The sequence below is a fragment of the Sardina pilchardus genome, chromosome 18, assembly GCF_963854185.1.
Source record: "Sardina pilchardus chromosome 18, fSarPil1.1, whole genome shotgun sequence".
NCBI lineage: Eukaryota > Metazoa > Chordata > Actinopteri > Clupeiformes > Clupeidae > Sardina > Sardina pilchardus.
In genome coordinates, this window is record NC_085011.1 from 25,908,046 (window position 1) to 25,925,545 (window position 17,500).

At 49.1% G+C, this 17,500-nt stretch overlaps 1 protein-coding gene across 2 annotated transcripts in view; it reads right to left on the reverse strand.

Moving 5' to 3' along the window:
• Nucleotides 1-4,653: 4,653 nt before the first annotated feature.
• Nucleotides 4,654-17,500, reverse strand: part of lzts2a (leucine zipper, putative tumor suppressor 2a) — an 83,052-nt gene continuing 70,205 nt past the window's right edge. For both annotated transcript variants that reach the window (XM_062519516.1, XM_062519515.1), the window contains 4 exons: nt 10,826-11,518; nt 8,814-9,557; nt 6,637-6,906; nt 4,654-5,923 (listed from right to left, as the gene is read on the reverse strand). In XM_062519516.1, coding sequence (XP_062375500.1) covers nt 4,934-5,923; nt 6,637-6,906; nt 8,814-9,557; nt 10,826-11,491 — 2,670 coding nt within the window. In that variant the 5' untranslated portion in view covers nt 11,492-11,518 and the 3' untranslated portion in view covers nt 4,654-4,933. The remainder of the gene's footprint in view (nt 5,924-6,636; nt 6,907-8,813; nt 9,558-10,825; nt 11,519-17,500) is intronic.

Here is a 17,500-nt window from a genome sequence, read left to right on the forward strand (position 1 = left end):
CTTAATAATAAATACTGTGGTACATAAGGGCCAGACGAGGACACTCTACCAGATAAGCACAAATACAGGCCACACACACACACACACACACACACACACACACACACTGCCAAAGATGATTGATGTACCACACAGACAAGGACATGGCCTGGCACACACACCACTACCACAGTCAGTCAGTAAGTAGTACACACACCCTGCCATACTAAAGCAGCACAGAGGAACACACATGGCATTAAAGACATATACTGTACACACAAGTTTAAATACACAAATACACGCCTGAGTTTCACACCAGTCCAACTCAGTCCACTCGTGTCTAAGGTCAGTTTGCCCTTTAGTGCCTACACCTCTCTTTCTGCCTTTGCAATGTCTTTGCTTTTCATAGACCGGTTGTGTATTTTTATGTTTACTTTCACAACAGATAGTGCATCCTCTAGTCCTCTTTTTCCTTGAAAGCCCCCTTGCCTGTGTCTAAGACAAGGCAGGGCCCTCAACCCGAACTCCTACCTGCATACACACACAAGACATTGATTGTTTTATTCAACAATCAGAGTCCGGGGATGAATTACCAAAGCCTAGCCTAGCCCGACCTGAAGGTTTCTCATGCAAGTTCAGAGGTCAGAGGTTATAAATAGCTACATGAATTTAAATGCGGAACAAAAATATGTTTTAATTTGGATTATACAGAGTTTTGATTATCCAACTGGGCGTGGGATTTTCTACATTTAATGTGCACAAATATAATTTTGGTAATCTCAGTCACAACCTCAGCCCAGGCAACATTGTGCGGACCCCCTGCAATCTCTGGCAGTCCCTATTGGTTGGGAACTACTGCTTTAGTGCTTCATATACCAGACAGGCAATGTTTTCACTATGAGAGGAGGTCTGGCACTGTACAACGGGGGTGTACCATACGTCAGTGGAGACAAAGTGGCTTTTACAATATGTTTGAATACAACTGTGTTGATACTCTTTACTAAAAGTCCAAGGTACTCCACAAATAAGATATTGAGGTGAGGTGTTTAATTTTTGAGTAATTGTCAGAACACAATAGCTCTAATTTGTTCAGTGTTGTCATGGTCACTAAACTCTTGCAATATTCTTGGTTAAGAAAAGCCCACAATTCTCCAGAATAGTTTCCAAGGCCTTTAATTAAAAACACAGTATTTTTTACAAGAAATGTACAACATGAAAATATACATGAATACCTAGAAACAATGGATTAGGATAGAAAACAAAAACACTGATGCAAACACAAGGATATACACAAACAGAAGAAAAAAAGAAAAAGAAAAATGTGGGTTATTTTGGCTTTGGTCTATTCACAGCGGCTACACTTTTTTCCAGATAGATACTTTGCGCAAAGAGACTAAAATATGTCACTTTCTACAATTCAATGTTAGGGGTATGTACATATTTAAGATGACTGATAATGGATATGACTGAAGTGATGGTGACTGGACAGAGTGCATTGTGAGAAAAAAATTACCCCCGATGGCGATACTCCTGTGATAAAAACAGCAGTGTTGATGTTTTTTACTAGGAGCAACTCAAGAGTTAACAGTCTGACCAACATTACAAAAAGAATATAGTGCAGGTAAGGACAACCCAACCCCCCTTTCCAGCATAGTGGCTCATGAATGTCATTGATAGCGTTGGACGCCATCTTCCCAGAGCAACAACACTTTGAGTGCCGCTCCTAGCTTTCTCTGCTAGTGCTTTAGCGCTAACCTGCCGATTCGCAGGTCCACAGTTACCTGACTCACAAGGACACTGGACTGAGCAACTGCTACCACACAACCAGCCATCCAAGGGGAACCCACACAAACAGTGACAGACATTTACCCTGCTGTGCGCGTAATGCACCTGTCACAACACAGTTAGCCTGGTATGTGTGGTTTACACAACTGCTAATGGCGATACGACTGAACACAAAATGGTGACACAGTGGAGGATCAGTTGCAGTAGGCTTGCAGGGGCCACTGAGCCTGTTGGCACAGAAGCACGACAGTCTGAATGTTCAAAAGGTCCCATTATTTTAGGCAAACCATCTGTGACGAATCTTGGAGAGGGATGTAATTTTTAGAGATTTAGAAAAAGCTTTGTCAGCTCGACAAAATATAGGCTTAGTATCCAACTGTTTTTTGATTTACGTTTAATAGCATTTGGCCTTGTTTAGTTTGACCTAAGCACAAGAAGCACAAGCCAAAATCCAAATAGGAAAAAAAAAACACTCTAGTGTAGTTATATCATTCCATTTGTACAGATGTTACTAACAGTAACTCAGTCGACAAAAAAATGTGAAGTATTGCGTCTAAAAACTCAGTCAATAATGAAACGTGTGCAAACATGCCACAGAAAAGAAGCATTAAGACAGTTGCTTGAGCATCTAGAGACCTTTCCCCCAGAACCTCTGAAACTGAGCCTCCATGCTGAAGAGAAAATGAATAGAGGATAGAACGCACTGTAGGCCTGCCACACCTACTCTTGTCACTTGTGTTACCACAAAATAGTTTCCAGGTGCTATATAAAAAAATAGATATCATATATATGTATATAATAATAATTTGTTTTTATCATTATTTCTTTTGTTTGTTCATGTATTTGTTTGTTTTGTTTTGTAAAAACACAGAAAAGCCGTTTATATAATATATATATATATAGATATATCCCTTCTGCTTCTTTTTTTGCGATCACTTTGAACTACCAGACCAGTGTTTTCACACGCTGCATGCCAACTCTGTATGCATATCCAGGTCACAGACGTAGGATAACGGATGGGAGAGGTGTTACCATGACAATACAAGGGTTTACAAGGGTTACCAGGGTTACCAGGGTTTCCTTCTCTGGACTCGGAGTGCAGACGACTCCTGGGTCAGAGCCGACAATCAGGTTCCAGTTACGGATACTCTCTAGCAGAAGTGGAAAAACTCTGGCTTTCAGAAAGTAAAACTCCCACCACATATTTGCTCCAAACATTCACTAAACCAGTGGATTCTAATTAGCAATGTACTCCAATGTAGATCCGCTAACTAGTGAAATCCCCAACTGTATGCACACAGGTAAAACCAATACATGGTGGGGGTTTTACTTTCTGCAATTAAAGCCTACCTTACACTGACAGACTTTGACAAGATTTGGGAAGGATTCTTGAAAGATTGTAGTCTTTTAAGTTTAACTAATGCCCCTCATTCAAGCTTTACTCAAAAGACTACAATCTTTCAAGAATATTTCCCAAATCTTGTCAAAGTCTGTCAGTGTAAGGTACTGTCGGCTTAAAGTGTTCCACTTCTGCCCTCTGAGCCTCAGGGCAGAACTGCTGCTCCGTCCAGTCTGGCCCCCTGCCCCTATAATGACCAGGCCCCCTCTCACTAGACTCTAGGATACTGGATCATGCACACATGCATCACAGACAGTGTTATCTGGATACCGAGGTTTTGGAGACACGTTATATAGAATAAGGACAAGCAAAATATAATTTGGGATAGTTTCTTCTCTTTTGAAAGGATCTACATAGAAAAATAAAAATTTCTAGATAAAGTGATTAGAATTATTGTGACTAAGGGACAGAGGAGAGAAGGGAGGGGAGTGGGCATGTTCAACTCATGCTCTGTGCGGAGAGCAGATCTAGGTGACAGGAAGTCGCTGCAGTCACCGCAGACATCTCCATGACGATCTCCACGACTACAAAAGCCTGTGACAATAGTCACCTCTTATAAACACACGTCTGAGACGTCAAAGACAGCATATGAAACAATCCCAACAGTCTTTGTGCCTTTTTTAGAGGAGAGAAACAAACAAAAAAAAAACAACAGTCTTTGCAAACAGTCGATTTGGTTGAAAAACCACTCATCTTCTGTGATGTCAGTGTTTACGCTGGTGAACAAGAGTGAGAGATAAGAGAGAGAGAGAGTGTGTGTGTGTGTGTGTGTGTGTGTGTGTGTGTGTGTGGGTAGGTGGTGTGATTTCGTAAAATGAGATTGCACGGCTAGTCAGTTAGCATCCAGTCAGTTAGCTGAACTCCCCCTCCATCCCTTTAGTGCCTTACAGTGTCTCTGCTAGCATCCACTGATTGGAGAGAGTAACTGCAGCGATCAGAGGAAGCTGTTAAGACCTGCTGGAACTGCTAGATGCTGTGCTGCGCAGACTCCTGCTGCCATCACAAGAGTCCACAGGCAACATCTTCCTACACAGCACCTGGTCAGCCTGAGTGGACAGAGAAACGAAAGACAAAGAGTGGCAAAGGTGCTTCCGAGTGTCCGACTTGCAAAAAAGAGTTCTAAAAGAAGTGTTCCTTGAAGCGTAATGATATCATGTAGAGTGAGTGGCATCATTAGGCTTCTTCAGCACCGGTGCAGAACTAAGTGAGGTTCTACATTCTAACTGCTGAGTGTAGACAAAGTGTAGAGGCTGGTTTGACCTTTCAACATAGTGGTGCTGAAAGATATTAGATATTTGTTCTGTGACTGAGGCACCACCCAAAATGTCTAGTGACAGAGATGTGGAGAGATCCAGAGAGCACCTCTGATGGCACAAGGTCTCCCCTGGTCCCTCCGCACAGGGTGGGGCTACAAGGAGCATGCAAGCAAGGTCCCAGACTTGAGCATCCACCCCCACCCCACCCGATCCCACCCACCCATGTAATTCAGAACATGCTCCTTGGCTACCATGTGACACAGTGGACAGGAATAGAAACAGTGATGTCATCCCTGCAAGGAACAATGACTCAGCGAATCTGTGTCCTTCATCACTGACTCTCAGAGGAGAGACAGCTTGAGGGGGGGCCCTGGGGGAGGGGGGGGGGGTGCTGTGCGCGATATGACTGTCTTCAGTGGGATCGGGAGGATTTCAGGAGATCTGTCTGAAGGGGATGTGGGAGAGGGAAAGTGTGTGCGTATAAGGGCTGGGGGGGCGGAGGGGGGGGGGGTCTTTAGATCTCCGTGGCAGTGATCTCCTCGAAGTGGATCTCGCCCGGGTTGCCGCCGACGCTGCTGCCGCTGCGCATCTCGAACTCCTCCAGGTCGCGGCTCTCCAGCTCCAGGCTGAGCTGGCGCATGACGCGCTCCAGCTCGCGGTTGCGCCGGTACATCTGGATGTAGTTCTGCTGCAGCTGCTTCTGGTAGCGGATGACCTTGTCCTTCTCCTCCTGCCAGACGCGCCGCTCCGTCTCGAACGCCTCCGTCTGGTCCTCGCCGCGCCGCCGCTCCAGCATCAGCTCCGCCTTCAGCCGGTCCACCTGCTGCCGCAGGCCCTGCACCTGCGCCGCCTCCCCGTGACCTTGGCCCTGACCTTGACCTTGACCCTGACCTTGACCCTGACACAGGCCCTGGCTCTGCTGGCGCTGCACCTTGGCCTCGTCGCTCTCGTAGGCGGCCAGCAGCTGGTCCTCGGAGCCGGCGCACTCGCGCAGCAGGGCGGGGCTGCCGTGGGCGGAGGCGGCGCGGCTGTGGGGCAGCGGCAGGCTCATGCACTGCTGCGCCTTGGCGGCGTGGTGGTGGTGGGGGTTGTTGTTGTTGTTGTGGTGCGGGTGGTGGCCGCTGTTGTGGTGCGGGTGGTGGTGGAGCGTGGCGCCGTACTGGCCCTGGTGGTGCGCGGCGCCAACGGCGGCGGAGGCCGGCGCGGCCAGCGCGTCGCGGAGCCTGGCCGACTCCTCCTCGACGCGGCCCAGCTTCTGGCGCAGCAGCTCGGCCTCGCTCTTGCGGCGCTGCAGCTCGTTCTCGCACACCTCCAGCTCCAGGGAGCGCGTGCGGGCGGCGGCGTGCGCCTCCTGTGAGCGCGCCTGGCTGGCCTGCAGCTCGCCCCGCGCCTCCCGCAGCTGGGCCCGCAGCGACACCAGCTCGCCCGCCTTGGCGGTCAGCTCCGCCTGGACGTCCTTCAGCTGCTGCTTCAGCAGGGAGATCTCACCTGACTTCTGGCACACCTGCGGCACAGAGGACCGAGACTCTCAGTGCATTTGTTCATGTGAATTCTACACTATATCCATCTAACATTGCTAACTCATGGCACTCATCACCCTCAAGGACACGCGCCTAAGGATTATGAATACATGAATAATAATACATTCTATTTTAATCAAAGTATTTTGCAGTGAATTTAGCATATATGTAAATATGCAAACAATGCTGATTTGGCATTCTATAACCTCTGCGCACATTTTCTTCGAATGCTTAAAATAATAATCACATTTTGATAGTGAAATAAAAAACATATTCTGGCAGAGTAATGGTCACTTTATGATTATGTACTTCAATATGTGTAGACTGTTAAACTGACTTTTTGTACTTACTGCAGTGATATTTCTAATGTTCCACTGTTTTATTTGTATGACCTACTCTAAGAAGTGTCCATCATATGGAACTTATGGGTTCCCGCTATAAGCATTTCTTGCTTCTTAGGGATTACCGTTTCATGCTTCTTGTTGTCATTGAATGTTGGATGTTTGCATCATGTTGTATTGTGTTCTTGTATTGTTCTGTATTTTAGCATGAATAAACTACCGGTAAGAGTGAAGAAAGACGCCCATAAATAAAGTGCATTATTATTATTATTATTATTATTATTATTATCATCTAATTCTTCACTAGTAAACTCGACTGTATTTGTGAACATGTCTGCGTCTCCCCCCCCACGCACCTCCCACTTGGTCTCCTCCAGGCGCGGCCCCAGCTGCGTCTGCTCGCGCTCGATGGAGGCGCAGCGCTTCTCGAGGTGCTCGCGCTCCTGCAGCAGCTGGGCGAAGTCCTCCTGCAGCTTCTTCTTCTCCTGCTGCAGCTGGTAGACCTGCAGCTGCAGCACCTGCTGGCCGCGCTGGGCCTTCTGCTGCGCCTGCTTCATCTTGGCCGCGCAGCTCACACGCAGCTCCTCCATCTCCTGCTCGCAGCGCTTCTGCTTCTCCTCGTAGACCTGTGCACACACACACACACACACATACACACACACACACACACAGAGACACACACACACACACACACACACACACACACACACACACACACACACACAATCCTTAAGTTAGAACTGATATTTCCTGAATATCCTTCCACATGCAGACACACAACCGTGGACAGTCTCTGAGACGTCCTACAGAAATGTTATATAGACATTCAGTGACTTGAACTGTTAGAAATGCTGATCTGTATCAGTATACATTAAAAGGCTACAGTCATATACTGTACAGCAGGGCTCTTCAATTAGCGGCCCGCGGGCCGGATCCGGCCCCCGAGATACTTTGTAGTGGCCCTTGAAGTGTTGGCTGATGTTATATGAGCAAATCCTTATATTCGGTAGAGACGTAAATAGCTGGTGGAAAACACGATATTGGAGGTACAGCGATAGGCTACACTGCGAGTAGCGCTTATAAATAATGTTATGTGTGGTGCGTTGCCGTTGTAGGCTACTGTGTTATTATGCAAAGACGTTACTTGTGCCTTGCTTCGTTTTTACGCAGAGTCACCAACATGTTGACGTGCGCCAAATCCAAGTTGCTTTCCTCAAAGCATGAAGCATTTTTGGTGCATGACATTTCACCGGTAGTGTGCCTCTCCAGTCCAAGCAGATCCTCGCAAAAACATTCGTCACTCGTAATGTAGCTATTGGAGCAAATAGTCGGTTTAAAAGTTTAACTTTGGTGGCATTAGTTATGTTGCATGCTCTCACTCGCTCTGAAGTCCTGCAGCCACTGCACCTCAGCCAATTGCAGGTAACGTTTAGAACGAGTTGAACTTAAGTTCCGTCTTAGTTTCAACGTAAATTGCCACTATGTTGGAGTATATAAGCTACTAACATTTTGATGGGTTGCACCACGCAAATAGTTTCAGTGTGAAACTAATACACATCCATCGCCTTGATGTCAAGTCCACTGTAAGTAACATTGATTTGTGAACACGTTCATCCAATTTAAATGGTGGGAACGTTAAATGTAGCCTACAACTATGTTGAGAGGAGTTAATTATGCGACCGATTACGCACATTTGATTCATTTGAACACTGTTTGAAACCTGTTTGTACCCATTGGAAATTGTATGGACCTAGCAGTTACTGCGCAAAGCTCAGATTGTTATATACAACTCAGCTCAGTCAGCTGTTAATGTTATCACAGATTTCATATTAGCCATGTTAGCAATGTAGATCCAGTGTCACACCATCCCGATGCCTACCACTGTGGTAGTCTGGGCCTGTGGCAGAAATATTCCCAAAACACAAACAAAATAACCACCAAAAAATATATTAAGCTTTTACAAAATGCAACATATTAGCATTACAGATCCAGTGTCACCTTCCCAATGTTTGCCTGCCACTGTGGGAGTCTGGGCCTGTGGCATAAATATTCCCAAAACACAAGCAAAATAACCACCAAAAAAACGATATTATGCTTTTACAAAATGCAACATATTAGCAATATAGATCCAGTGTCACCTTCCCAATGTTGGCCTACCACTGTGGTAGTCTGGGCCTGTGGCAGAAATATTCCCAAAACACAAATAACCACCATTTTAACACCCATATTGGTGCTGTTTTTAGTATCTACATGTGTACGTGATTACACATATTTCAAGCGGTATTTCTCCGGCCCCTCAGTTGTGATACTTTTCATGAACTGGCCCCTATTACAAACTAATTGAATAGCCCTGCTGTACAGGCTTGGCAAAAAGGGTTGATGTTGAAGAAACGTATAGTAAAACTGTGCTCCTTTTTAATTCATTTACTCTGCAAGATATGCTGTCTGTGTGTGGAAGCCTGTGTGTGTGTGTGTGTGTGTGTGTGTGTGTGTGTGTGTGTGTGTGTGCATGTGTGAAAGGTGTGCGCCTCACCTGGCAGATGGCGGCCTCGTTCTCGTCCAGGTTGTCGCGTAGCTGCTGCAGCTCCTGCTCGCGCTCCCTCAGCTTCTCCTCCAGGTCGCGGATCACGCCCTCGTAGCCGTCGGCGGGCGCGGGCGAGCGCTCACACGAGCCGCTGTCCGACAGCGGCTGCCCTCGGCCGCTCAGCGAGCCCGTGCTCTTGCTGGACGACGAGCGCCCGCTGTCCGAGTTGGAGTGCCCGTGCATGACGCCGTTCGAGTTGCCTCCGCCGCCGCCCGTGCCACCGCCGCCGGTGGTCGCCAAGCGGGACGAGGGCTCGAGGAGCGTCGGGGCGCCGTCGCCGCCCGGTGGCAGGCTGTAGCTGGCGCTGATGCTGCCGCCGCCGCTGCTGCCGCTGTACGTGGGCAGGCTGGAGAGCGAGTTGCGGCCCGAGTCGGACATGGTGCCCGACTGGCTGGCGCGCCCGCCGTGCCGCCCGCCGCTGTACGAGTTGCGCTTGTCCGAGGACGAGGACGAGGACGACACGGAGCCCGAGCAGGCCAGCGAGGAGACGCCCACGTTGCTGCCCATGCCGCTGCCGCTGCTGCTGCTGCTGCCGCTGCTGCTGATGCCCGCCACGGGCAGGAGAAGGTTCAGGCTGCCCTGGCTCTCCGACAGACTGCCCCCTGGGCGCGGGGACAGGTACTGCACCGAGTTGCGGTTCTTGGGAATGACTGGTTTGAAGGCAGTGGGTCGGATAAGGATTTTCTCCATGCTCTGCAGAAAACAAGACCAGACAGACCACTTTAGGATCCATACCACCCTCCAAAGAGCTGTGCTAATTACAGTAGTGCTTAAAATAGCAAATAAACATCGTAGTGGGACAGCAATTGTTTACAAAAACCTTTGAGCTGGACAGCAAAGTATAATGTCCACCATGATTGAGCACATTCATACTTCAATAGACACTGCTAATGCGTGAGGAAGGATATTGCTTGACCTCCTGGCAGGGATATTACCCAGGGACCCCTTCATCAGGCTCTTTCCATAATGATTTCAGGTCTCATTGAGTGTGTGAGTGACTGTGACAGAGCCGCAACCCATAGATTAGCCATGGTGTGTGTGTGTGTGTGTGTGTGTGTGTGTGTGTGTGTGTGTGTGTGTGTGTGTGTGTGTGTGTGTGTGTGTGTGTGTGTGTGTGTGTGTGTGTGTGTGTGTGTGTGTGAGTGAGTGTGTGTGTGAGAGGAGGGGGGGGTGAAGGGCAAGAGATCTACAGCAGTCCCTTTGTGGGAATGGTGATGAAAAGTTTCTCGCCAATCGATGGAAATGAATGGGCAATTACAGGGGTGAGCTCGATCTATCTCTCTCAGCAAAGTGTGTGTGTGTCTGCTTGTGTGTGTGTGTGTGTGTGTGTGTGTGTGTGTCTTTCTCGGCCTGTCAGCAAAAGACTGGAGCCCGGCCCTGATACAGAGCACTGGGAACTGCATTCAGTGCGGCGAGTGCAATCAGTAAGCATCGACATATTGAATGTGTCCATGTTTACGGAAGGGCAGCGGGGGGCAACGCCAGTGAATTTATATAGAGAACCTTTCACACACACACACACACACACACACACACACACACACACACACACGGCAAAGGCACTTCAAAGAGCTTTACATAAGCAGTTCATTTACCGCAGCCCAAATGCTGTATCATGGCAGCTCAATTGTAAAGGTGTTATGATGGCCCGAGGGTTGGGTCAGAGCCTGCTGTGTGAAATGGATCTACCTACTTTATCTGAGATCAGTTTTTACACGGGCCTGATTAAATCTCAAGGGCAGGAGTCGTCCTTGGCGACTGACGGCACATCAGTTCAACCCCCCTCCTGCCATCCTCTTTCCCAGCTCAGCATAAAGCACCAAGGCAGGAGACACACCGATTTATCACGGCAGGGTCTGCGCTTGTGGTGGGCACCCCTACTCTACTCTTCACCCTCTACCACCTCCTCCTCCTCCTCCTCCTCTACCACCTCCTCCTCCTCCTCGTTTCTCGTCTCTTACCTTCTCCAGTTTGCCCGACACGGGGATGAGTTTGGGCGGCGGTCCGGCGATGTTTCCGTTGAGGGCGCGCGCATCCCGGGTCTCCTCCGAGTCGCTGCAGGGGCTAGAGGCGCTCACCAGGTTGTCGTTCCAGTCGCCCACCAGCAGGTCGTCGCCCACGTAGCCGTAGTTGCCGTTGCCGGCGGCGATGGTGGCGGCGGCGTTGGTGACGTTGTTGGCGACCACAGCGGAGGCGACGGTGTGCGCCGCGTTGGCCTTCTTGGCGTTGAGATGCAGCTGGTGCTGATGCTGCTGATACTGTTGGTGGTGGTGGTGGTGGTGATGCTGGTGGTTGCTCAGCAACAGCTCCTGGGAGCTGGCGCTGCGCAGGGTGCCGTCCTGCACGCGGAAGCAGCTGGTGCCGCCCACCGCCGCCTTGCGGCACTTGGCGCCGAAGTCGGCGGCGGCCGTGCGGCAGTGGCGCTCCTGGTAGGAGGAGGAGGACGAGGAGGACGAAGGGCCGCGGCTGGAGATGAGGCTGCTCACGGAGCCCATGGCGCCAGCGGAGGGAGGGGGCGGCGGGGCCGGGGGCACCGCGGGCGAGTGGGACACCGAGCGGCACTGGCCCACCTCGAGGCTGGACTTGGCGTGATCAGTGGGGACGGGCAACGCCTGGACCAGCGCCATGGCGACCACGGGCCGAAGCCACACACTCTACAGAAGACAAGCAGAGAGACAGAGAGAAAAGAATGACTTCAGCTTCACCTTTGGCTCCGTGTGTAAATGTCTGTGTGTACAGTTCAATGTTAAAGGAATAAACAGAGAGAACATACAGTAGTCAACACTTTAATCTAAACTAAACTGGCCCCTGAATCCTCCCAACAATGTACTACAGACAGAGAGCTAGAATTTAAGCAAGCCTATCGGTGTCAAAGGTGAAATCGCCATATCATGCTGAGTACATACAGTGTGTGGCCCGAACGGTTTGATCGGATGACATGATTGATGGAACGGATGACATGATTAAGGACTGCACACACACACACATACATACACTACACACACACACACACATCACACTCAGAGACGTACTCAAAGACGTACTCTGAGACACACGCATACACTCAGAGTGCACACTCTCTCTCTCTCACTCTCTCACACACACACACACGCACGCACACGCACACACGCGCGTACGCAAACACGCACACAAATACACACACACACAGACACACAGACATGGACACAAACACACACACACACATAACCAGTAGCTGAGCACTGGCGGCTCTGGCCACATATATCTCCTGGTGACAGGAAGTAATGGTCAGCAGAGGAGCAGCCGCGGCGAGCCAGACCGCACACAGACATCTAGCCACACTGACTCAACCCACCAGGGGACGGCCAACACACAGCTCTCACTGCCAGTCCAGTCCAGTCAGCCACACACACACACACACACACACACACACACACACACACACATACATATACACATACTACGACCTAACTCTGTGCTTAACACAGCTGTCTATACTGGGTGAATTTAATCTATCACACCTTTCAAAAAAAGAAAGTAAAAGAAAGAAAGAGAGAAAAAGAGAGAGAAAAGTAAAGGAGGGAGGGCGAAAAAGAAGGAAAGAAAAAAGCAAGAGACAAAGAGGTGCAGGAGAATGTGATAGACAAGGAGAAGAGAAGAGGATCGGAGAGGAGATGAGAAAACAGCAGGAAAAAAAACATAAGAGAAGAGTTTTTCATCAGAAAAGGCTCAGTGCAATCTTCTGCCTCTCTTCTCCTTCCAGACAACAGATCAAAGTGTCTCCACAAGTTGAAAATAAACAGAAAAGAGGTTTCAAAGGGTATTGACTGCAACCAGTCTGTTTTGATGTCCCCTGCTCTTTCGACATCCTTTTCAAGAAGAACACAGACTTCTCATTTATGCAGTAAACATCAACTGCCCCCATACAGACCAAAAAAAAACTAATTCAGTTTAGGTATAACAAATGCATTACAGTCTGACCACAGCATGGACAATTCAGCTTCATTAATTCACATGACCATCACCTCAGAGCTGAACTGCTGGTCAGAACTCTGACAGAACCAAAGCAGGAAGCAAAAAGAAGAGAGAAGAAGAGAGAGAGAGAGAGAGAGAGAGAGAGAGAGAGAGAGAGAGAGAAAGAGAAAGACAAATGACCGATGGAAGAAAGCAAGATCCAGGGTGATGGACGCACGCTGCAAAGCGAAGCTGTCTCATTGTGTTAGGAGGGCTGCCCACTCATGTCCCATCAGCCCCCACAGTGGAATGCCAACGCAACAGCAGAGAGGGACAAACGTCGCAATCCCGCCATGTCTGATTGGTAAGATCACCACTTCAATACCAACTTGAGGCGGCATCTTTGCTGAATTACCCCTGTTTGTGGAGAAAGCCTCAGTTCCAATAATATGGTATTATAGAGCAGGGAGCGTGGTTTGTGCTGTCCAGGGAGAATTATGTGTCTTCTGTGTATAATGCAACTGCTATGTTTATATGCAGATAAAGTAGGCTAATATTAATGTATTCCTCAAACACTGATTTGTTATCAAACATCCTATATACAGTACATCCCTAAGGATGCTCTGTGAACTCAGACACACCCGTGACTTTAGCTTAGAGCCTGTGGGCATGGCCGTGTGTATGGGAAGCACGTGTGTGTGTGTGTGTGTGTGTGTGTGTGTGTGTGTGTGTGTGTGTGTGCATGGCCGTGTGTATGGGAAGCACGTGTGTGTGTGTGTGTGTGTGTGTGTGTGTGTGTGTGTGTGTGTGTGTGTGTGTGTGTGTGTGTGTGTGAAAGTGTATAGTCTTTGGCAGTGGAAGACTACCATGTCTGGATAATTTACACCAGTGCATCTCACACACATCATGGAAAGCAAGGCATGTGCAGGCACGTTTGACGCGTGCTCACACACACACACACACACACACACACACACACACACACACACACACACACACACACACACACACACACACACACACACACACACACACACACACATCCAGTTCTAAGGCAGGAGACAATTACGTAAGAGGGTGACATATTCAACCTTCTGCTGAAACAATTTAAAAGAACCAGCTGACGTGTAAGTTCTACTGGATCTGCAGGAAGTTAACAGACCAGGTCCCCTTAAGTTCCTCACTCTCCCCACCACCCCTGAGCCTTCACACATGATACAAAACAGCTGCTAGAAGCTACATTAGACAAAGACCTTTCTGAATAAGATAGGTCTGTTTTCCCCAGTGTAATGAAGCAGTTAGAAAACAACCCTCCAAACCATTACAACATTACACTACTCACCATGGGGTACTTTGAATTAGCTGTCCCTTTGCAAACTCTAGTAGATGGCCAAATGGTGCTTAAGAATCACAGACAAAACATGCAGCCAAAGAAGACTTTGAACACAAACTGCATTGCAGTAAACCACACTTTAACATAGTGTGTGGACTCCATGCAACAAACTGCAATGCAGTGTCTAAATGTTTCAATGCTGCATTGCAGTCTTCACATGCAGTCTTTGCCTTCACAAGTCTAAATAGCTTCTTTTAGTGACAGCATGACTTGTAATGAACAAAAACAAGCAAAGGATCCTAATGCTTGGAATCCCAACCAATAACCATAATCTAAATAATTCACTTTTTTTGTCGAGATCCTGGTGGGCAAAAGCAACATTAAAGCCCTTAGTGGCGAGCATATTTGCGAGCAGGATAGAGTGCTCTTTGAGGCTGTGACTCTGTCGGGTCACATGGCTCTGCTAGCGTACAGATGCTCAGCAGGCTTTAGAGGCTCACGGCTGCAGTGCAGACTGTGGCGTGGAGTGTCTCCTGTTTGATGGGGCTGGCAGAGGGCTTGATCCGGCTGTCCAGGACCTGCGGTAAAGACCCGGTGGTTTCCCGGGTGACACCCTGACACAGGCTTGATTAACGACCGTTGTCATGGCGCGGCCGATATCTGATCGGCCCTCAGACGTCTCAATGAAAACTCCTGCAACCAACCCCCCCCCCCCCCTTTCTCAGAGGTCCCGCACGGAGACCCTTTCTCCGAGAGACTGTTGCCCTGGCGATGCAAAGTTGTGCTGGCGTTCCCTCACTCCTAGACCAGGATCATCATGGATCACTTCACCCCCTTTTTTGTTTGAATGTCTCCCACTCTTGCTTCTCTCTATCCCTCCACTCTTTCATCCCTCCATTCCTTGGACAACCCCCACAATCTCTACCCCCCCCCCCCCCCCCAAAACCCCCACCTTGTCCTGACTGGGCCTAGGATAATGGGATTTGAGGGACCATCAGGATTGGAGAAGAGGGGGAGGGGGGTGCAAGTTGGTGGTTGTAGTGGTTTGGCTTGACCCCCACCCACCAAATCACCCTCGCCACACCCAAACCTCCTGTCCCCTTTCCCTTGCCCCCACCCTGCTGACCCCTGAGTGCGCGGGGCCGAGCGCTGGCCTGACCCCCTCTTCCACCTCCTCCAGCCCGGCGGGGGGTTCCCGCTTTTGTGGAGTCCCCGCAGAGGCCACTAATCCCAGAAGCTAATCTCCCTCTGATGCTCTCTGCTGCCTCTTCCTGCACTTATTAAAGTCCTCCGCCCCTCAGCCACCACTCAGCACAACCCCCCCCACCCCCCATCTATGCGTACTCACACACTCACACACACACACACACACACACACACACACACACAAATACACATAAGATCAGACAACTGCTGTAAGTCCCATGGGAAACACATGACCATTCTCCCAGAAGACCAGCTCAGAGCCTGGTTATATGCAAACTTTGCTAACTCCGTTATATCCACAGCCATGTCAGTGCAGTGAGAATCCCAGCAGGACAGAATGCAAACACACACACACACACAGACAGACACACACACACATCCCCCAGACGAAGCAACCTCTTGACAAACTCCCATGCCCTGAGTCAAGCTGGCATCTCAGCGCGGTAAGAAAACAGAGCTGCAACAACTGTTTGCGTGTGTTCGAGGCTGTTTCATTTGATGGCATCCACAATAACATCCTCCTCGATAAAGCTGACGAGGTACTCCAAGAGCAAAAGAGCTGATTCATCACTTTGTTTTTTTTTTCCTGGGTGCGAATTAAAATTCCGGCCCCTGTTTTTTTGGGATGCAGCCTGGATCCACTGGGGCTTTGAAGTGGGAGACGGAGAGAAGGGAGCAGCGGGCCTTCCTCTTTTAATCAGGTTTGGAGGAAAGATCAGAGTGGGCAAATCTCATTCTGATAAGTCTGTTAACGACTGTGGCCATGACCGGAAAGGATTACGGCGCAAAGCATGAATCTTACCTCCAGTATCGCTGGCTGTCACCATGGAGAGGAGGGCAACTATCCACACACAGACACACAAACACACACACACACACACACACACACACACACACACACACACACACACACACACACACACATGGAATAGACAAGTATTGGGTCTGGAACCCAGCAGAGCTTCAAATCTCAACAGAGAGATCCTGAGCCTTAATCACATTGAGCCTGTATGCCTTGTGGACACACTCACACACACACACACACACACACACACACACACACACACACACACAAAATGTTGCACACACACATGCAGCCATACAAATAGCAGCTTCACACACGGAAAAACAGACTATTGGTTCCTTGCAAATATGCCACAAACAGCTGATAAAAATTCCCTCATCCATGGATACACGGTACACACACACACACACACAAACACTCGCTCTGTCTCTCGAATCCAGGAAGCAGTGGAAGCAGGAGCAGCAGGGCAACAGTGACCTCAGCCTTCCGTGGGTCTGTGGCTGAAACATCATTAAAGTCCCTGTGTGTGTGTGTGTGTGTGTGTGTGTGTGTGTGTGTGTGTGTGTGTGTGTGTGTGTGTGTGTGTGTGCGTGCCACACACAGATAGGGCCAGGAAGACACACCATTACACACGCGTTAGCCGAGAGACGACATCAACCATGGGAAAGCTCACTACAGACAGTCACACATAAGGAACCAAGTGATTAGTCTGGCCTGATGAGTTCGCCTGGCATCTGCGAACAACAGGGGCTTTAGAGTCTGATTACACCCCTATTTGCCCTGGTGTGAAACACGGCCAAGCGGTTATTGATTAGTAGTCCTGCAGCTACACAGCCTGTGGATAAGATCCGACCGGACCGAGGTAATCCACAACGTCTGTAATGCTATCGGTACTTGGGCTGGGTGGATTTTTTTGGTTTTCCTCATGACCTTGCTTCCTCCTTTCTATCTCTACCTCTATCTCTCTCTCAGGCGCGTACGCACTCTTTCTCTCGCTCGTTCCAGCACTTTCCGCCTTCCTGTTCTGTCCATCCTGTCTTGTCACATCTGCCCGTTGCGGTGCCCTTGGCTTCCTCTCCCACTGTGTCTTCCGCTTCTATTCCCGGATTCCTCCCTTTCTCCTCTTTCATTGTGGTCTACTCACTAGGACTGAAATAATACCATAAAACCACGAGCGCACACATCACACACACACACACACACACACACACACATAGGCAGACACAAATACAGGATGAGCAGGTGTGGGACATAAACCTTTATGATTAGAATTCTACACCCTATTACACACTCAGACACACACACACACACACACACACACACAAACACTTCCGCTCAATTGGAGATCAGTGATGTCTG